Below are 21,170 nucleotides of genomic sequence, written 5' to 3'. Positions count from 1 at the left end.
CCCGCTCCCGTCGTTGTCTCAGGAGCAGGCTCAGTATCTGGAGCGTGACATCCGTATCGAGGAGGTGATCACGGCGATATCCCGGCTTAAATTGGGCAAGGCCCCGGGTCCGGATGGCTTTATCCCGCTGTTCTATAAAACCTTCTGTCAAGAGCTGGCGCCTCTACTGACCCGCCTTTTTAACTCCTTCGCAGAGCCGGGAGCCATCCCCTCCGAATTTCTCCAGGCCACGGTTTCCGTGATTCCGAAGCCGGGTAACGACAGGACCGCCTGTGGGTCCTACCGTCCCATTTCGCTACTGAACACAGATTTGAAAGTGTTCACCAGTATATTAGCTGCACGCCTGGCGTTGCACCTCCCGGGCATGGTTGACTCGGACCAAGCGGGCTTCGTGCCCGGTAGGCAAACAGTACATAACACAAAGAGGGTGACGCCCATCCTCGAGAAGGCTTCCAGGATCCCTGGGGAGAGGATGCTCCTGTCCATAGACGCGGAGAAGGCTTTCGACAGGGTGCACTGGCCCTACCTAGAGAAGGTCCTGAGCAAATTCGGGATTGGGGAGAAGTTCCGTCATCTGATCTTCAATTGTTACCGGTTCCCCTCTGCGGTAGTCCGGGTGAACGGCGGCAGCTCTCGACCCTTCCCCATTGAGCGGGGTACGAGACAGGGGTGCCCTCTCTCCCCTCTGCTCTTTGCCCTGTACATGGAGCCTTTTGCTCAGAGGGTTAGGCAGAACCCCGACATTGTCGGTGTCAAGATGGGTGAATTCCATCATGCGATCAGCCTGTACGCGGATGATGTCATTCTGACGCTGGATGATCCGCGGAGATCACTGCCGGCCTGTGTAGAGGAACTGAACTTATTCGCCGACGTGGCGGGCTTCAAGGTGAACCTGGGGAAGTCGGCCGCCCTTGACATTTCGCTTACTACTGCCACTAGAGCGGAACTACAGAGGCTTTACCCTCTGAGCTGGTCCAAGGACCAGATCCCGTACTTGGGGATCCTATTGACGCCCTCCCTCCCGGAGATGGTCACGGCCAACTACGCGGCTCTGGGCGCGAAAATCAGGGAGGAATTGGGCCGGTGGAATAAGGGCACGCTGTCGTTACTGGGTAGGGTGGCCGCGGTGAAGATGACCCTCCTGCCTCAGGTGCTTTACCTCTTCAGGGCGTTGCCGCTCCAGCCCCCCGTGGGGTGGCTTGCGGAGACACAGACTGCCATTGCGCGGTTCGTGTGGCAGGGTCGCAGGCCGAGGATCAAGAGAAGCATCGCTATGCTGTCACCGGAATCCGGGGGGCTGGGGATACCGGACTTGCGGAAATATTTCCAGGCCGCTCAGCTCCGCTATCTAGTCGAATGGAGCCGGTGGGAGTCTGATAAGCACTGGCTGTTCCAGGACCAGGCGGTGGCGGGTAGGACGCTGCAGGAAGTACCATTCTTGAAGCGGGCCCATCGACCCCCCAATCTCTATGCGTCTCTGGTAACGCGGGTCCCGCTCCGGACGTGGGACTCGGTGGCTGCCAGGTGCGAGCTTACCACCTTCCCCTCTCCCTTTACGCCGCTCATTGGCAACCCGGACTTCGGCCCCGGGATGGAGCAGGGCGCTTATGAGCGCTGGCGGGCGGCCCGCTGCTGCACTCTGTATCATTTGTATTGCCCTGAGGGAGTTGTCCCCTTCCCGGACCTGAGGAGGGATTATGGCCTCCCGGAAACGGAGCGCATGCGATACATGCAGGCGCGCCACTGGGCATTACAACCCCAAGTGCGCGACGCAGCACACCGGGAAATCACGGCGTATGAGCGTTGGTTAATTACTCGCACGTCGGACGCTAAACTGATCTCAGACCTGTATAAAATGCTGCAGCCCCCCTCCTTTCATATTCACAACCCCGGTCGGGAACGTTGGGAGCGTGAGCTCGGGCGCGTGTTGAGCCATAAAGAATGGGAACACATCTCCTTCCGCGCACGTCACTCGGCCTACCACACGGGTCTTACGGAGACCTTCACTAAAATCTCGACCTACTGGTACCGTACTCCGGAGAAACTGCACGAGATGGACAGGGCAATACCAGGGACGTGCTGGCGCAACTGTGGCAATACTGGTACCCTAACACACATACTATGGGAATGTCCCCTGCTGGCTCCTTACTGGGAAGAGGTTTTGGGCGAAGTAGACAAATGCTTTGGGATAGAACTGCCTAGATTCCCGGCCTATGTTCTGCTAGGGTTGCCGAATGGGCTGATGTATCCCCTTAGATCTAAGAGAGGTAGACAGATCGCAATTGCGCTGGGGTCAGCGGTGCAGAATATTCTCATACACTGGCGCACTACCACACTTCCCTCTGTAGTTGGTTGGCTGCACAGATTATGGCATGTCCTTGGAATGGAGAAGATGTCCTTAGTAGCCTTGGGGGATACTGATACCTTTGAGGATCTGTGGGAGCCCTTTCACAGCCTGTTATGTTCCGAGTTTCGGGAGATCACCTGCCCTAGATACCTTAGGTTGTTAAGGCTGACACCGCCACCGGACCAGCCTGCTTGATTGGGTGGGGTCGGTACTGTATAGCGGGGATTTTTGGAAAGTTGCATGTAGCGGAGACTGTAGATTTTGGCACAGTACAGGGGGTGGGTTAGGGTTAGGTAGTTGGGGGTTCTGTTTGGTTAGGTAGGTTCTTGGAGCGGGGTTGCTTCTCCTCCCTTCACCCCTCCCCCTTTTTCCCTTCCCCTCTTCCCCCCTCCCCCACCCCCCCTGTTTGTATGTGACCACAGGTGCGAAAGCTATGCTCCCGAGTCGGATGGGGCCTCTTGCAAATTTGTAACTGCATTACGGTACTTGCTGTACAATGCACATTGCTGTGCGGTTCCTGTGGTTTATTTGTTCCTTGCCCCTTGTGTCCTACCCCACCCTGCTTCAATAAAATACTTTAAACCTAAAAGTACAAGCGGGTTGCCGCCTGCACTGTGAAAACACAGAGTGGCTTTCAAGCAGCAGCTCTGTTTTTCACATGTATGTACAGCCCCCAGGGCAGCGCAAGATCGCGGATGGCCTAGGGGCAGAGCATTTCCCATAATGAGGCGCATTTTCATAGTTTGCACAATTCGAGCCAAGATATGTGATTCACTCTGCGACTGACTCTTGTTAACTCAACTGATATTTCAGAGGTAGACCGAGCCTCAGAGTTTGTAACATTTTAGAGGCAAATGAGTTTCAGATGTCAGTAGCTGCCCCTGACTTACCAGCTTTTTGAGGCATCGACTTACCAGCAAATGTTCACAAGACATTTGGCCTCCGCCTCTCAGTCAACCTTGATATGCCAGGAATTCCTCGTCATGTGGGCCTGTGAATGGAAGCCTTATAGGTGGAAGAGGTGGGGACTTTCCAAACTGAATGTACACCAGAGCCTCATTCCTGACCTGCCACATGTCTCAACAATTTCACAATATATCAAAGTACATTGTGAAGAGCTAACAAAACCTGTTTTTGTAGTTTTTAAATATCTATAAACAAGCCTGTCAGAAACGCTGGTGAGGCCAAGGGCAAATATTTCATGTGAGACCCAAAGCTAGCTCTCAAATATTTTGGAGAACAAGTGTGCATTTTGAAGCATATTTAGTCATCGCATTGCAGAAAACCATATGATTATAAGAGAATATAGTACAGGGGCATTGAAGGTTGTTCTCATCTCTGGTATAATAGACTTGTCTGTAACATTGGCCAAAACTAGAAACAATTTAAAGACCATCTAACAGACGAACTTGGGAGTTTTTCACCCAGTGCTGCATTTTAAAATAAGCTGGGTCAGTAACATTAGTAACACTATTCAAAGCTTGGTCTGATTCCTCTTCGTGGAAATCAATGAAATAAATACTGGTGACTTTTAAATCACTTTACATGGAAGTACAGCACTGGCAGTGGTATTGTATTACATGCTGCAGAATAAAAACAGCATGTACACCATGAGAGGCAGCCCAAGAGCCTACATGCAGTGAGCCTCTTAACAAGTTCCTCGTTATCTCTTTAGGAGATACCACCTGCTATTTTTAACCCCGGTTCTGGTATCTTCAGGCCCGTAATTATCAGGTCTAGAGTTTGAGGACCCTATTATTCCATGCCCACAAATACCCGAAAACTTATAGTTGCCCAGAGCTGAGTACATCATAGGCACCCGCAACATTGCATGCTGACTTCACATGCAGTATGAATAGTGGAGGCTTCTTTCACACACACAATGGCAGAGATGCCATGCAGAGCCTTGGATTCTGTCGCACCCACAATGAGTGATGCCTTTTGACTCAACGACATGCAGGGACTTCATTATTTAAATACTTTTGATACAGAAAGTGCAACTGCATGTACCAGAATACATGGCCCTTTTGGATAAAAGCCATGAATGGCTCTATGGGTAACATTTGATGTGACACCTCTTCGCAGCTCTGTAATACAAATTTCTAAGACAACAGGACTGGAGGATATCTTCAAACATAAAAGAAACTTGCACAACCTGTGATCAGCACTGCAAGATTCTTTCACGCACCAATCACTTCCAGTGATATCACAGGCAGCGAAAGCACAAGTGTTCTTCACAAACAACAAGTATGGCATTGGTACAAGTACAGCAATCTTGCTTACACACAAAAAAGCAGTAGGGCTGTCAGCAGACTTTACAACCAATCACTTTGCCGGGGCTTGTTGACGACACGGGGGTGGTGATTACGGACCCTGCGATCCTGGCGGCGAGCTTTGCGCGCTACTATGTGCACCAATATGCCTCTCGGGAGAGCCTTTCCTCCGATGGCATCGAGGGGTACCTTGCGGCAGTCCCTCCACGTGCAGTCTCCGACGAGGTACGTGACGCTTTGGATCTCCCCCTGACGGCTGAGGAATTGGGCGACGCACTGGGCCAACTCAATGTGGTTAAGGCGCCGGGGCCGAGCGGGTTCCCCAGCAAATTCTATCGGAAATTCCACTTGCAGCTCGGGCCACATTACAGGCGGGCGTTGGAACTGGCGCGGGAGCGTGGCAGCCTCCCCACGGACTGGCGTCATGCCGAAATTGTGGTCTTCCAAAAGCCGGGCAGACCCCCTGATCGCCATGAGTCGTATCGTCCCATATCCCTCATTAATTTTGAAGCCAAGCTCCTGGCCAAAGCGCTCGCGAACTGCCTGCTTCCGCATATATCGGCCCTTGTTCACCCTGATCAGGCGGGCTTTATGCCGCACCGGGCGACGCGACACAACATTCGTCGGGCACAGGCTGCGATAGACGCAATCGGAACAACCGGGGATCAGGCGGCGCTGTTGCTGGCGGACATTGATAGTGCTTTTGACTCAGTCAGCTGGACCTATCTCTTTGCCCTTCTTCCGCTACTGAATTTGGGTCCAGTTTTCGTCTCCTATGTAAAATTGCTCTATACGGATGTCACCGCCTACGTGCGTGTTTCGGGGGCGATCTCCGCGCGGTTTCCCGTGACCAGAGGCACTCGTCAGGGGTGTCCCCTCTCCCCGTACCTTTTCGCGCTGGCTATGGAGCCTATGGCCGCCCGGGTGCGTCGAGATGCGCTTTATCGGGGCTTTGTGTGGGGGGCGGACCATGCGGACCGCATAGCCTTGTACGCGGATGACGTGCTTTTCTTTATGACTGATTTGCATCATACGGGCCCTCGAATTCTTGAGATAATGCAGGAGTTTGGTCAGGCGTCGGGGCTCTTTCTTAATCCGCGCAAGTCAACCCTGTGGGTGTTGCGGAGTGACTCGGTGCACTGCCCGTGGGCCGCGTCCCTTCAGGTGGCGGTCGATGGTGTGAAATACTTGGGCGTCTTCCTCTCGGCCTCGGCGGCGTGGGATCGGAATGTTCAGCCAGTGTGGGACAGGGTCCAGATGGACGTCAAGACCTGGACGTGTATGCCCCTTAATATCTATGGCCGGTCGGCCATTTTCAAGATGGTAGCCCTGCCTCGGCTTCTCTACCAACTGCAGAATCATCCACATAAAATTGACCCGCAATGGTTCCGGAGTGTCAACTCGGTGCTAGGTCGGTTTTTGTGGGCCAGGGGTGCCTCCAGGGTGGCACTGCGTACGTGCTTTCTTTCTACATACTGCGGCGGCTTGGCGGCCACGGATCTGTTGTCTTATTACCAGGCCTCTCACCTCCTGGTGCTCAACGAGTGGTGGTATGGGGATCGTAGTGATCCGGCCTATGCTCTGGAGCATTCGTTGATGGGTGGTGCCACACTCCACACCTTACTGTACTCGGCCAGACGGAGGAGGATGTTGCCGAGGGTCACCCAGGTGGTCTTTGCGGTTTGGCGACAGGCTTTGCACCGTATTGGTTGGTGGGGCAGGCTGACTGCCGAGACGCCGCTGTGGCACAATGGTTTGCTTCCGGTGCTGGCTTCCCTGTCCGGGTTTGGCGGCTGGGATGCGATCGGGATTTCGTCCCTGGGTCATGTCCTCACTGGAACTACACTTAAGTCCTTTCAGGACCTTAGTTCCGAATTTAATATGCCCAAGTCCCAATTTTTTCGGTACCTCCAGTTCCGCCATGCCCTCGGCCCCAGCCTGGTGGGCTTAGAGCAACTCCCTGACTTTAGTCCTATTGAGGCAAAACTCTTTATGGGCGACAAGAAGGTTTCTCAGATATACCGCTCCCTGGTTATGCACTGCTCCCCTTCCCTTTTGACATTGAAGGCCTCCTGGGAGAATGATGTTGGCCCCTTGGATGATGATGACTGGCGTGAGGCCCTTGAATCCCCTTGTGGCGCTGCTATAGCCGTCCGTCTTAGATTCATCCAATTCAAATACCTTCACAGGGCATATTATACTAGAGAACGACTGTGGCGAGCGGGCCTTATAGCCGCTCCGGAGTGTCTGCGGTGCGGTACTGAAAGGGGGACGCTTTTCCATACTGTGTGGTCCTGTGGGAGACTGACTAGGTTCTGGGCGGGGGTTTGGGACTGCCTGTCGGAGGTGTTGGGTTGGGACCTTCCCCGTACCCCTAGGCTGGGTCTCCTTCATGTTCTGGAAAACGTTGGGGGTAACATTTACAAACGACATTTGCTGCTGTTGGGACTAGTGGTGGCCAAGCGAGATCTGGCCCAGGCCTGGAAGAGTGAACGTGCCCCCCCGCTTAGTGCATGGAAGGCGGGATTAGACTTTCTCATGGGCCTGGAACTACCGGTTTTTGAAGCCAGGGGGTGTCCCCGGAAGCTTTACAAAATTTGGAAGCGGTGGGCGGACTACAGGGGCCTGGCCTTGATCGACCGATTGATATTGATTATGCACTGCCCCCTGATGTGGATCCTGTACCTTAGGCTGCTGGCCGACACCGCCTTTGCTGTTCATCTCATGTTGCTAAACTATGATCACGTGCACTGGGTTAGGGCGGGATAAGGGGTGGGTAGTTGGGGGGGGTGTTGAAGGGCGTTTTTGGAGATGGGTGGGATGGGGGTGGGATGGGGTATATTCTTTTAGAACTCTGGGTTCACTGCCGTGCCTTTTACATGTATGTTGTTGACAGTCTCCTCCTGACTGTGGAGGGCTGTACTGAATCTTGCTTGAACTCTCAATAAATACGGTTTTGAAAAAAGAAAAAAGCAGTAGGGGAAATTCACACAATGTCCCATTCTCTGCACACTCTACTACACCCACAAAGAGACACACGCACACTATCCATTATGCTCACTACATGCTCGTACTAGCCAAAGAGTGCTGTGTATCTGCTTTGATGTGCTGGGTTTTAGGGATGTGTTTGAATATCAGTGATGCAATGGGGAAGGTGGATTCTATTCAGGATTGAGGTACATTGCCACAGATGTGTCTGGATGTCAATCCAGCAAATAACAGCAATTCCTATAGAACAGAATTAGAATGCATAATAAGAGCTGTGTGTGTTGGTGTCCCGTAAAGGAATAACAGTGGGTGTTGTGAGTGAAAATTGCGGGGCACTGGCGGATCTGTGCATGTGGGGGTGCTGTGCAGGTATATCAGTACCCACATAGCAGTGTCTGTTAAGGGAAAGGATGGAAGTTTAAAGGCAGAGCTGCGTTTACTGATCTGCTGAATCTAGAGCTGCTGAACCTGTGAGCAGTGGAAGGACACTAGCAAGGAAGCAGTACTGAAACCATGCTCCTGAGGATGGACAAACACATGAAGAGGAAGTGAAGGCAGCATGTGTTGACCAAAGAGAAGCAATGAAATGACACTGACCATGAAGCCAACCAATTGCAAATAATTGTTGGGCTCTAAAGTCCCCTGTAAGTAAACAGTATGTCTTGCAAGCAACAGCACATGTGCTGTCTCAGTCGAGACCTAAACACATCGGTTCTGTAACTGGAAGGTTTGAATCTTGTCAAATCTGAAGTGCATCACCAGGCACGCAGATGAACTGATTTGCCAGAACCACATGATGTTGATTCACTCACGCAGGGATGATTAAAACACAGGCCTCTGAATTCCAAGGTCAGGAACTCCTCCAGATACACAACAAACAGCAGCTATGCTGGTTTCAGATCATCATACAATGGAAGTTTTTCAGTATTAAAGTTTTATGCAGCGGCCTGTAGGGCACCTGTTTATGATACATATTCAACCATTAGAAAGGTTTGCCACTTAGCTGAAGAAACAGATGAGTAGTCCAAGATGTGCAAAGTAGACAAGATCACAGAAACCACCTTTGGGTTGATGAGCTATGAAAAGCTCAACCTTCTTATGTGTTCCAGACTCATGATCTAAGGCAGCAGTTATCTGACTGTAAGTTGTATAATATACCTTTTTACATCTTTACCCTTGTAACAATAGTACTAAATAATTGGAGGCCAGCACGCACCTGTAACATCTCCTGCTCTCTCTGCAATACATGGGTATGCCTGAGCTTGTCTACGTCGGCAGGTGTTGCTGGTCTCTGCTGCAGCCCTCTCTGCCTGCTCCTTCGAATCTTCCCAGCTGGTGTTGCATTTGGAATCTGATATGCCTGCTGTTCTAGTCTAATTTCTGCTAAAATGCCAAAATGCCCCCGATTAACAATTACCTTCCATTTTTAGAACACAAATACTTCCAATCTTGTTACATCCTAAAAGTCCCTATCCCAAGTCTCTGTTTAAGGTCAGGGTAGGGACAGAGCTATCAAAAGTGCAGAAGGAGCAGTGGGCCCAACTTTACGACTTTCGGTATTCACAAAAGGGACTTAGTAATAGTAAAGTTAAGATTCCTAACCTTACTACTACTAAATGCCTTTTGTGAATACCGAAAGTCGTAAAGTTAGGATTTTGTCTCAGTTTAGTAGTAGTAAAGTTATATACACATATATATATATATATATGTATGTATGTATGTATGTATGTATGTATATATATATATATATATATATATATATATATATATATATTCACTGAAAAAACCATAGGTTTCACACCAGTTATAGTTAGGAATTAGCATTTAAAAAACCTATTAAATTCACTGAAAAAACCATAGGTTTCACACCAGTTATAGTTAGCTGGAAATTTTACTGATATAAAACCATTGAAATTCCCACGTTATAGTTAGATGGACTCACTATAACTTGCGCGTGCAATGCACTGCTGATGACATCACATATTACATCACTCATGACATGGTCAGTGACATCACTCATGACATCACTGATGACACCATCCAGTGAATGTGTGTCTTTCTGAAAAATAAATATATTTTATATATGTATATGTAAAAGTTGATGGAAGAATAAATGTTTAAATAAGTGTCTAAATGGATGGTTTTTAAAAATTGATTGGTTAACTGGCTTAATAAGACATCATCAGCAGTGCATTGCACGCACAAGTTATAGTGAGTCCATCTAACTATAACGTGGGAATTTCAATGGTTTTATATCAGTAAAATTTCCAGCTAACTATAACTGGTGTGAAACCTATGGTTTTTTCAGTGAATTTAATAGGTTTTTTAAATGCTAATTCCTAACTATAACTGGTGTGAAACCTATGGTTTTTTCAGTGAATTTCATAGGTTTTTTAAATGCTAATTCCTTTGTATATCGAGTTTCTAACCTTTTTTTTTTTTTTACAATTTGCTGTTCTTTTTAAAGTATTCATGTTTTTTTTATATAATTTTTTTCTTTTGCGCTCTGGGTGCGCGCTCCGGGAAGCTTTCAGCTAAGCTCTCCGGTAAGCTTTTCCGTGAGCTCATCTGAAAGCGCACCCAGAGCGCAACTGTCGTTCGTGAAAAAAAATATGAATGAAAAGTTATAATAATGCAAAACATTTCGTACCATACAAATAAAATTAGTTTTTTTTAATAAGGAAAATGATTATGCATTTCTGTAAAAGTTTGATGATGTCACTTCGGCGCGCAACGTAAGTGCCCTCGGAAGCGCCTACGTTCGCGGCGCATAAACGCACGCAAAAGCGCCTACGATCGCGCCACGTTTGCGCCCCGGAAGCGCCTACGATCGCGCTGCGTAAACGCACCGGAAGTGCTCCGGAGCGCGCAGCGTAAACGCGTCGGGTCATGTGACCCTAAAATAACACTTTTCATTGGTTGCTAACAGTTTTTTTTTACAATGAATGAAATCCCCACCCATTTCCTTCACTTCTTCTTTCACTTTTGTGACTGAAAGACCTGCCTTTTTTGCTGTTGCATATTTCTTGATTAATCATGGCTGCCAGACCATCCAGCAGTGAAGATGACTCCAATGATTTCATTGATGAAGAGCCTCCTCAGCCGAAGGTCAAAGAACATTTCATCTGGAAATTTTTTAAGTTTCCAGCAGACCAGAAAAAGGTGAATGCACCAAAAGTAGAGTGCAGGATCTGCAAACAGGTCCTGTCACGGGGTAACCCCCAAAAAAAGTATTCTTTTGGCAACTTCACCATGATTCGCCATGTGGAGAGGAGGCACCCCCAGAATTTTGCCCGGGAAAGTGTCAGGGCTCTGGCACAAGAGGTTCCCAGAGATGGGGCCTCTACATCAACAGGAGGAGCAACTTCTTCTGGGAGAGAGCAATCGCAGGAGCAGGTGGCAAACATACAACCTGCATTTAACCATGGGGTCGTCAAATGCAGATACTGCAATCAACTCCTCACCTATGGGGAGCAAAGTGTCCTGCTCATGGTTCGAGCATTGGAGAACCATCGCTGCCCTTCCCACCCCTAATTTTTTTCTTTTCTTTTTGCTCCTGTTGAGCAGTTTCCATTCCCTGTTTTTGTTCCTGTTCAGTTAAAAGAAGAAAACCAAAAGTTCTTTTCAGAACTACCTCCAATTCTCATCAAAGAGCTATATTCTTAAAAAAATGAAGAGTAAGTGAAATATAGTGCATTGATAATTGAAAGGAGAATGAGTAAGAAAGAACAGAAAGGTATGAGAGGTGAAAGGAAGTGAAGTAGGAGGAATGAAAGAAGGTGAGTGTTAGAAAAGAAAGTTATGACACAGTGAATAAACTGGAGGCCTCATTTCTGAAAAGTGACGCATCGCTACGTGAAAACAGCGATGCGTCACTTTTCTGGACACACTCCTTATGACATTCCAGATATGTCATATTTAATATATGACTAATCAATTCGCAAGGAGTTACAGATATGTCAGTATTTCTGACGTATCTGTAAACACAAAAGTAACGCATTGCTGGAGTGCGTCACAAAAGTGACGCAACTCCAGTAATGTGTCCTTTCACATGGAAAAAGCACCATGTGAAAGGTTTGCTGTGAAGCAGGCGCAAGATTTTGGCGCAACAGCATCCTAAAAAAGACGCACTGCGTCATTATTACCAAGCTTTTTGCAGGGGAACACCCCCTCTGCATGCATTATACCTGACACTATTTTTAAAAAGTGACGCATCTAGGTACATGGGTCACTTTTTAAAACTCTGCGCCACATTATATCTGCATCAGGTATAATGTATGCAGAGGGGGCAATCCCTCGCAAAAAGCTTGGTAATAACGACGTACTGAAATCTATGAGATTTCTCTGCGTCACTTTTAGGATGCTGTTGCGTCAAAATCTTGCGCCTGCCTCGCGTCACTTTCATGTTTACAGATATGTGAGAAATACTGACGTATCTGTAACTCCTTGCAACATGATTCGTCATACATTAAATATGACACATCTGGAATGTCATAAGGAGTGCGCACAGAAAAGTGACGCATCACACCAGCAGTGTAATAAAATGTGCCTCGTTGCACTATATTTAAAGGATGCAACAGCATCCTAAAAGTGACGCAGTGAAATCTCAAACATTTCACTGCGTCGCTATTACAAAGCTTTTTGCGGGGGAACACCCCCTCTGCATGCATTATACCTCACGCAGATATAATGTGGCGCTTGATTTTAAAAAGTGACCCATCTACCTAGATACGTCACTTTTTAAATATAACGCAACGAGGCACATTTTTTTACACCACTGGTGCGATGCGTCACTTTTCTGTGCGCACTCCTTATGACATTCCAAGTAACGCATTGCTGGAGTGCGTCACAAAAGTGACGCAACTCCAGTAATGTGTCCTTTCACATGGAAAAAGCACCATGTGAAAGGGCTTGCGTCAGTCTAACACCTGCTGTAAAGCAGGCACAAGATTTTGACGCAACAGCATCCTAAAAGTGACGCAGTGAAATCTCAAAGATTTCACTGCGTCGCTATTGCAAAGCTTTTTGCGGGAGAACACCCCCTCTGCATGCATTATACCTGACGCTATTTTTAAAAAGTGACGCATCTAGGTACATGGGTCACTTTTTAAAACTCTGCGCCACATTATATCTGCGTCAGGTATAATGTATGCAAAGGGGGCATTCCCCCGCAAAAAGCTTGGTAATAACGACGTACTGAAATCTATAAGATTTCTCTGCGTCACTTTTAGGATGCTGTTGCGTCAAAATCTTGCACCTGCCTCGCATCACTTTTATGTTTACAGATATGTCAGAAATACTGATGTATCTGTAACTCCTTGCAACATGATTCGTCATACATTAAATACGACACATCTGGAATGTCATAAGGAGTGCGCACAGAAAAGTGACGCATCACAACAGCAGTGTAAAAAAATGTGCCTCGTTGCACTATATTTAAAAAGTGACGCATCTAGATAGATGCGTCACTTTTTAAATATTGCATAACAATGCGCATTTTTTTACACCGCTGGTGCGTCACAAAAATTGACGCACAGGAGGCGCAAAACTAGCAGCGCAAGGCCTTCATAAATATGGTCCTGGATTTTCCCCGTGCTTCGCCGGTGCGCGTACCATGCGCTTCCCCCGCGCAAAACGAAAAAAAAAATAAAAAATGTAATGCCCTGCAGGACCCTATTTTAGCCCCTACATCAAACCTAGGGGGTCAGAGGGGGTCTACTCTTCCCCCTTATGGTCATTTGCCCCTTTTTTTTTCAAACCCCTTGTGTCTCGATTTTACCGAGACACAAGATGGCGGCCGCTCCAGACTGTTTAGAATGTTTACAGACACCCAAGAGCCAATCAGCTTCCTGCGCGCAAGTCGCGTGTCGCGCCTGGAGCGCACTCCGGTGCGCGCACCGGAGAGCGCCTATAGATATATATATTTTTTTTAACCTAAATTACTCAAAATCCACTGCAGCACATATCTTGAGACATAGCAAAGGCACATCGGGCTACCAGTCCCTTCAATTTTGCCAAGTTTGCTGGAAATCCATTCAGCCGTTCGGGCTAAAAGTGAAATCGACCGCCCTATGGAAATTTACATGGGGAAAACGCGTTTTGGAACCCCCCTTTTATCTCGGTCCCCGCTTGACGTATCCCCCCCAAACTTTCAAGGAAGGACCCGAGCCCGACGAGGCCATTTTCAGGAAATTTTCAGGCAGATTCGTCAACCGGTGCCAAAGTTATTCCAAATAGAATTTTGAGATTTAACATTGAAAAAAATCCTAACTATAACTACCTACTGGCGACCGCCAGTAGGTAATATGTATATATATATATATATTCAAACAAACGCATCCAACAGGATACTGAACAGTACCCCCAAGGGAGAAACGGACACTCCATTCAGGATTTCGCTTGTTGCAGAATTCTTTTTATTCCATTATAAAGTGAATCGTAGGTGCCTCAATGTGTACATGTGTATATATATATATATATATATATATATATATATATATATATATATATATATATATATATATATATATATATATATATATATATATATTCAATGAAAAAACCATAGGTTATACTCCATATATAGTTAGGAATTAGCATTTACAAAACCTTATTTTACTCGCATAAAACCATTGAAATTCCATATATAGTTAGATGCGCTAACTATATATCGCGCACCCGCAATCCACTGCTGATGATGTCACATATTACATCATTCATGACATGGTCAGTGACATCACTGATGACATCACTGATGACATCTCAAATGACATCACTGATGACATCTCAAATGACATCACTGATGACAACATCCAGTGACTGTATGTTTCTGTAAAGTTAAAATATGTCTTACATATTGAAGAATGAGTGGATGAATAAGTGTCTGGATGAAGGATTTAGTAGGTGCATGACTGACTGTATGAGTGAGTGATTAAATGTGTCTCACTGAGTGCATGGGTTAGTGACTAAACTGTCTTAATTTGCGCATCATTATGTCTGTTGTTCTGTAAACTGTTGCATGTGTTGATAAGTAGCTATATGAGTAACTATATGGGTTATTGATTGGTTGCCCAAGTATTTGTATGGGAGACTGAGTGTGTGTGTGGGTGGCTGGGAGGTGTATGACTCTGTGCATAGATGTGTGAGCAGTTGATTCACTAGATGTATGGTTTCAAAAGTGCATGTGGAAACAGCTGTATGGGCGGTTGACTGTGTGCATGAGTGTATTGGTGAGTGAATGGATATCTCAGTGCTACATGTCAAAGTAAGTACATATGTAAAACACAGTACATGTGAGAGTTGACATATATAAATAACTGTGCATAAGAGCCAGTGAATGTGTGAGTGGCTGTATGGATCATTGTGAACTTGTATCAGGGATTGTATAAGAGAGTAAATATGTGTTAGTATATGTTTGAATAAGTAAAGTTTGTATAACTGTATAGTTGAGGAAATGGAGGTGTGATTGATTCTTTGCATAACTGACTAGGTGTGTGAGTAACTCCATGGATGAGTGACAGTCTGTGAGTGTCTGTTTACACTGATTGTATCTAAGGTTATATTAGAGTCTGAAGAGGTTCATCGTATTATCACATGAATGATATCATCAGTGATGTCATCAGTCATGTCAAATGAGATGTCATCAGTGATGTCATCAGTGATGTCATTTGAGATGTCATCAGTGATGTCATTTGAGATGTCATTTGAGATGTCATCAGTGATGTCATCAGTGATGTCACTGACCATGTCATGAATGATGTAATATGTGACATCATCAGCAGTGGATTGCGGGTGCGCGATATATAGTTAGCGCATCTAACTATATATGGAATTTCAATGGTTTTATGCGAGTAAAATAAGGTTTTGTAAATGCTAATTCCTAACTATATATGGAGTATAACCTATGGTTTTTTCATTGAATTTCAATGGTTTTTTGAAAGCTAATATTTCTATCTCTAAAATGTATTTTTCTTTAACCCCTTCGAGGCTAATGACGAGCTGGCCTCGTCATGGCGCTTACCTGCCGTGCGCGGATGACAAGGCCAGCTCGTCATAAAACAATATAAAACAATAAAACCCAGCGCAGGACGGGAAAACGCCTAGCAGCCATGGGGTTAAATCATAAAATATATTGTACATTTTTTTTATACAATTTTTTTTAAAAAAAAAATTTTCCGCTCCTAGTCCGCGAACTAGTCAGCTTCCCGTTAGCTGAATTCAAAGCCGCGACTTGGTGCGCGAGCCGGTAATCGCTCCTTAAGCGTGACTGTTACGTTATCATGACGTTTTGCGTTGTCGCGTAATACGTTATCCGACGCGCCAAGTTAGCGGACTCGAAAGCGGATTGGATAGCGGCGCAAAGCGCGAAACGTAAAGACAGCAGGTCATGTGACTCGATAATAACACTTTTCATTAGTTCATTTCACTTTTGGTTTCCTAATGATGTAATACTAGGTCATGTGATCTAAAATTAACACTTTTCATTGGTTTAGAACTTTGGCTTTTCCCAAATGATGAAAACCCCTCCTTCTTTCCTCACTCTGACTTTCATCTTGATGAGAGAAAGACCTTTGTACAATCCAGGGAAATGGCTTCTGTTGTAGCTTCTGGTAGTGTTCCCCCACCACCACCTCCACCTCCTCATGGAAAGAAAGGACCACCAACTCAACCAATCTTTCAAGAAGAGGAAGAGCGGGAAGAGGAGGAAGAGTCTGAATATTTGCCTGAGGAGCCCAGGAGATACAACAGGAAGGAAAATTTCATTTGGCAATTTTTCAAATTTCCACCAGGGCAAAAGAAAGTGAACGACAGGTATGTCTTTTGCCGAATCTGTGACGAACGTCTTTCTAGAGGCACGGATAAAAAATATAGTTATGGGAATTTCACTATGCACAGACACATGAGCAGGTGGCACCCAAATAACTACAGTGCAGCTCAGCTTCGAGACGAACAACAGAATTCACCAGCAATAGCCAGAAGATCGGTTGTGCCAGAAATAACGGGACCTGAAGCAAGGGAGCTGATCCCAAATATTCAAATGGACATGGGGGAAGTCAAACAAGTTTGTATGAGGTGCAATCAAACATTATGCTACCGCGAAAGTAGTATAACTCTTATCATTAGAGCCATCAAAAATCATGTATGTCCAAAACGCCCCCAAAAATAAATTCTTCTTTTTTTTGTTGCTCCTGTTGAGCCCTCTTCGATGAATCATTTTTGTTTCCCCCTCCCCCCAAAAAATAAAAAAAAATACAAAATGTTCAGAAAAAAACAAAAAAATATAATAAATGTTCAGAAAACTAATAAAAAAAATTTAAAACAACAAAAACAAAAAAAAAGTTCTTTTCAGAACTACCTCCCCATTATTAAAAAAAATTGGTAGAATTCTTTGAACTCTGCCAAGCTCTATTTCTATTAGTTCGCTCCCAGTTCGCTATCCGGTACGCGAACTTTGAGCGCACCAAAAAATGTTTTTTTAAAAAAAGGAACAGTAAGTATAAGGAAAGAAAACAGACAGCTATGTTACTATAAAGATAGCTATAGGGAGTAAAGAAAAGATACTGTGACCCGCAATTCACTTCTGATCATGTCATATATTACACTATTTTTCACATAGTCAGTGACATCATCAGCAGTGGATTGCGAGTAACAGTTTTTTTTGTTTACGTCCTATAGCTGTCTTTTTTGTAACATAACTGTCTGTTTCCTATCCTTAAACTTACTGTTCGTTTTTTTAACGAGATAACAGATATGCCCAATTATTACATCATTCATAACATAGTCAGTGACATCATCAGCAGTGGAATGCAGGTTAAAAAAGTAGAAAACATTTACCTTATAATTCTTGTTAATTTTTAACGAAAATTTTTCATACATTCAATCTGTAAAAGAGAGACCAAACATTTCCAAAAATATTAAAACATGTATTTAAAAATTAGAAAAAAGAAGGGAAAAGGTTCAAGAAGAAACACTTTTTAAACAACTTTGACACTTATATAAACCTCTACTTCTCTACGACCCCTATACAATCCTAAATATATTTATTTTCAACAAACAGTATCTTCATGCTGATGAAATGAGGCCTATTTTGAAATATGATGCTTCTTTTGCATTGCTTATGTCTCACAATAGTGATGCCATAACAGCGCAAAAGAGATGTGAAACCATCATAAAATTGTGTCTAACATTTAAAATGATTATTTTAGGATGCAAATAAGATGTGTGCTTTCAAGAGCTTTCTTTGAGGTGAGGCCTCTTTTCTTTTTTTTAAAAAAAACAGTACCCAGAAGTACAGCACTATAAGCATTAAAATTGACACTTACAGAAGACTCAGCTTACCCATATGTACCTCACATTTCTAAATGTATATCATAAGTACAAAAACGATAACATTAATTATACATGTTAAATGGTTTATTTTTGCTGTTCTCAGAATGTATCAAATTTCACTTAAATCAGTGACTTGAAGGTATTCATCATATAACAGCGGGGAAAAAAAACACAATCAAAATGACTGTGTTTAAAAAACCCATACAACCTAAGAAATCTGATTTCAAAACTCCTTAAAATTGACTTACTTTCAATGACGTCGAATGATCTCCTATAAACAGCATCCACTCTGTTGTGCTATAAATATTTTCAGCCCGCTACTTTCTGAAAGAAAACCTCCATCGATACGTAAAATATGTTACATAGAAAAAAAAACTTCTCTCATTCTATCACATGTTTCCACTAGGCCAAATCATGTTGCCGCGATTCGCAAGTCTTATATTTCTTCCAATCAAATCCCGACATTTTCTATTTACGCAACTTTCAAAAATAAAATATTTGAGATTATTTTCACAATCCTGGACTACTAATATCTTACTCTTCTTTGTCACTCATGTTCTCCTTTTCCTATGACACTGATACTGCTTACTATGAAGCAGACCTACTTGCATCAGGTTTATATAGTTGGATTTTTAATCTAGACAGCATTGCAGACTTACATTCCCTCTACTTAAAATTTTGGTTTTAAAAACACCAGGTAAGAATTTTTAAGGTCAAACGGCAATTTTTTTTTTAAAGTTACAACGGAATCATTACAGAATGACCAGCCGTTTCCAGACTTTAAGTAAGCTGTATAATGTCCTGATGTTGTTGATGGACCTTCATGATAGATAATTGCTACAGTTACAAAAGTCCTCCCTGATATTGACAGCTGAGAAGCCACAATTTTTTTTATTAAAGTTGACAATTTTGATCCATCAGGCCTACATCGTTGGATCATTAAAATGACATACTGGCTATATCTACGTATAAATAATGTTGACATCATATCACATTTACATTGGCTACACTCCATGTTGTGATCCGCTGCATTTACTAGCTTATTAAAGGAGACTGATTTACTGTCTGGCAAAGTTAAATATATAAATCTTTCTGAGTCTACACTAGTAGTACTTGATACCATACAGTTCTCGCAGTCATGCTGCCATTGATAAGAAAGCCCAAACAGGTGATCTACATCTACACCCTCATCTTGCAATACATCAAGCATATACATTAAAAACTCCTGACAATCTTGCTGATTATTTTCAGAGAAGTCTGTTTGACCTGAACATTCATCTAACAGATAACGAACTTCAGACACACTTTCTACTTTTGTTCGATCAGTGCTACATTTCTCTAACACAGAATTCAACAAGCAGCATAAACTTTGCTCCGAATTGAACACAATCTGTTCTTTTAAACTCTCTAGTGAAAAGAGAACATTAACCACTACATTTGCATAGCAGTTGACACCAGAACTGTTTTCAAATTGAAAACCGACAACATCTTCAACAGAATCCACTTTCTTTCTGCTAACAACTTTCGGTTCATTGACTTTTAGTCTTTTTGCAACAACCTCCCTACTATTACTGATATTTCTACGTTTCTGGCCTACCACACGTTTCTCAAACAAAGGATATTGAGGCAAATGTGGCGCATACTCTCTTCTTAACCTATTGTATTCCTTAACACAATCTAGATCCGCACAAATGTTTGTGACATCACAGTCAATCAAGTACAATCCCGATAAAGTTCTAACTCGTGACAATGCCACATATGCCATACCCTCCTTGAACACAGAACTGCCAATATTCACCAATGCACAGTCTACACTTAAACCTTGCGATTTATGGATTGTCACCGCATATGCCAAGCAAACAGGAAACTGTTTACGGCGAACATATAAGTCTTTAACAAGCAAAAACCTAGCAGAACAACGACCAATTTGCTGTACTTCCTCAATGCCATCAAATTTAATTCTTAAAAATTCGATTCCATCTCTATTTTTGTATTTCTCCAAATCAACAACATTACCCATTGATCCATTTACTAGACCTCTTTCTACATGTAAATTCCTTCTCAAAATGATTCGGCAATTTAAACACACATTCAAAGTCTTTTCAAAACCCGCTGTTTTAGATATAGTCTTCTCTAATGAATCCAATTTTGATTTCAAATTGTCTGACAAAATAATTGTTGATCCCATGTGCTCTAATTTGTCGATAGCTTCAAGTTTCACAATCTCTTGCTCTTCTAAATTCAACATTTTATTGTTGAAGATGGCACATTCTGCAAGAGTTGGCATGAGACATATCCCGGACTTCTTCTCAGTAATTTTCTGAAAAATATTCTCAGGCTCAATCTCTTGTTTGGGATATAAATTTGACAGTAATCGTGCATTTAAAGCTTCTCTCCCATGCTCGGTCACTTTTCCAATTCTAATATCTTGTAGAATATTCTTGTAATCTTCATCCTTTGCCTGACGCATATTTTCATGCAGTTCTGCATAATTGAAGTTTAACCATATATTGACGTTGCCAATGCTCCCTAGGCACTTCCTGGTATCTTCATGTGTGAGTATTTTGAACACAGGTTGACCTTTTACTGGTGTCAGCTGCAGAAGATCTCCGAAAACAATGATGTGTTTGCCACCAAATAACACATCATATTCAGTTTTAAGTACTTCTTGCATTCTCAAATGCACAAAGGCAAGCATGACATTGGAAACCATGCTTACTTCGTCAATGATAAGTAGTTTCATTTTCCTCAAGACTCTTGAAACTTCACAGCAAGCATCCCCAGATAACTTGTTGTATTGTAATTTGTTGTCATGCTCCACCGGCAGCATCAGTAGACGATGCAAAGTAATACCTTTAATGTTATGTGCTGCCAGTCCAGTAGGAGCGGTGACAACACAAGACAGCGATGACTTAGTCCTTTCCTGCAAATAACAAGAAATTGCTTTAATGAGGAAACTCTTTCCAGTTCCTGCTTCTCCACTCACGTACAGTCGGACAGGCTTCAACGACGTACATGAGCACTCTTTCTTCTCATGACTTAATCCATGATCAATTTGCTTGGTAACTTCATCATATATTTTCCTCTGCTCAACGTTGAGTTGTTTTTCCAAGTCTTCTAAGTTAACTGAATCCTCCTGAGCATGTGCCATGGCTCTTTCCACTTCATTCATAGCAGTGGCAGCTTCATTTTCGATAATAGGTCCTCCAAGTGGATCTTGACTCAATGAAACA

General features: G+C 44.1%; 1 protein-coding gene across 1 annotated transcript in view; it reads right to left on the bottom strand.

Moving 5' to 3' along the window:
- The window catches only part of ANKMY1 (ankyrin repeat and MYND domain containing 1), a 661,439-nt gene that overhangs the window by 98,069 nt on the left and 542,200 nt on the right, over window positions 1–21,170 (bottom strand). Inside the window, exon 19 of the mRNA XM_086943729.1 lies at window positions 8,825–8,940. Coding sequence (XP_086799855.1) covers window positions 8,825–8,940 — 116 coding nt within the window. The remainder of the gene's footprint in view (window positions 1–8,824; window positions 8,941–21,170) is intronic.

Source organism: Lissotriton vulgaris, chromosome 11 (assembly GCF_964263255.1).
Source record: "Lissotriton vulgaris chromosome 11, aLisVul1.2, whole genome shotgun sequence".
Classification (NCBI taxonomy): Eukaryota; Metazoa; Chordata; class Amphibia; order Caudata; family Salamandridae; genus Lissotriton; species Lissotriton vulgaris.
This window is presented reverse-complemented; position numbering and strand designations above follow the sequence as displayed.